Source organism: Charadrius vociferus, unplaced genomic scaffold (genome assembly GCF_000708025.1).
Source record: "Charadrius vociferus isolate BGI_N301 unplaced genomic scaffold, ASM70802v2 scaffold104, whole genome shotgun sequence".
Lineage (NCBI taxonomy): Eukaryota > Metazoa > Chordata > Aves > Charadriiformes > Charadriidae > Charadrius > Charadrius vociferus.
The window spans coordinates 1,704,565-1,705,894 of NW_009648255.1; the positions used below are offsets into that span (position 1 = coordinate 1,704,565).

The window sequence follows — 1,330 nt, forward strand, 5'->3', positions numbered from 1 at the left end:
AGCTCCGGTTTGCGGCGACAGTGGCAAAACCGCTGTGTGTCAGCGTCGCTCTGGCACGACGGGGTGACAAAATGACTCTCAAGCCTTAATGAAGTTGAAATTTTGTCTTCATAGTGCAACTTATGAACCAAAAGCCCTCAAGCTGCCTCAAGCGCTTCTGTAGTAGGATAAAAGCCTTGTTCTGGACCTTTTATGCAGTTTGCAAGAAAAGGTGACTCTTGAGGGGTGTTTTTTAAGCTCTTAGTTGGTCCCTACTTAAGTTTTCTGACAGGCTTTTCCCTGACCATTGATGCCGTCTCCGTTCCTGGCCGGGGCAGCTCTTGAGGGCTCCTCTTCTCTGGGGTACTGGCACCCACAGCTGCCTCCGCGCTGCGGAGCTCGTCCTCCGTCCGCCGCCAGCCCTGCGCTCGCAGGAAGCGGGTAATGAGAGCTAACGAGAGCAGTTTCCGCAGGGGGCCGGGTCCCAGCAGCCATTGGAAATCTGCGTGCGACTTGTGTAAGTTAAAGTTTGTTTGAGATAACGGGTCGAGGGCTCTTGTGTCAGTCTCGGGCATTGCCTGAGTTTGGAGGAGTTACTTTCCTGTTATGCTTTGAAAAAATACAGGTTAGTGTTCTTATACCTGCTTAATTTTAATACCACAGGGAAACAATTAAACTCTTGTAAAACCTGTGCTGGCTTGAAAGTGCCAGATCAAGGCCCCTGGTTTAGGCTTGTCTGAGGTTATTAGTGTGGGTGAAAGCTCAGGGCTGAGGGCTCGGACGGAGGGGCTCTGCCAGCTGCCTCTCGCTGCTCCAGAACATGACTGTTCTGTATGTTAATGTGGTTTATGAATTGCATTAATGAAACTCCTGTGAGCATGTGGGAGTGTGGAATGCTGAAAAATTCCCCGATTCTGCAGAAATGGGCTATTACGAACCTCCAAAACTTAGTTTAAAGCACTAGGTAGATACACTGAGGTATGCGATACGCAGCGTCCTTAGCTGGGAACGCAAGCCTGATGGCAGGTCTCCTACCACAGCTCGTTACAGAACTGATAATTACTGGTTTTGATACAAAAAAGCCAGGAGCAGTGGAGCTTTTTTTTCTTACAGTGTTACTGAGTGGTAGATCTGAAATGATGGATTGAGGCTGAACCTTGTGGTGCAGTTGGAGGTGGCGATATGGTTTGGGTGACAGTCGGCACCTCACTTCCAGGTCTTGGGTCTGTGAAACAGGGAAATGGCAGTCTGGAGATAGCGTTTGGTGGTGTAATCGGGTTATTTTTTCATTGGTCGCAGAGGAGAGTAGGAATCCTTCATATATGACGTGGTTTTCAGGGTGACTTGTGAT

General features: G+C 49.0%; 1 protein-coding gene across 1 annotated transcript in view; it reads right to left on the bottom strand.

The window, feature by feature from the left end:
- Positions 1 to 554, bottom strand: part of SLC33A1 (solute carrier family 33 (acetyl-CoA transporter), member 1) — an 11,171-nt gene extending 10,617 nt beyond the window's left edge. Inside the window, exon 1 of the mRNA XM_009884480.1 lies at positions 285 to 554. Coding sequence (XP_009882782.1) covers positions 285 to 554 — 270 coding nt within the window. The remainder of the gene's footprint in view (positions 1 to 284) is intronic.
- Positions 555 to 1,330: the final 776 nt, after the last annotated feature.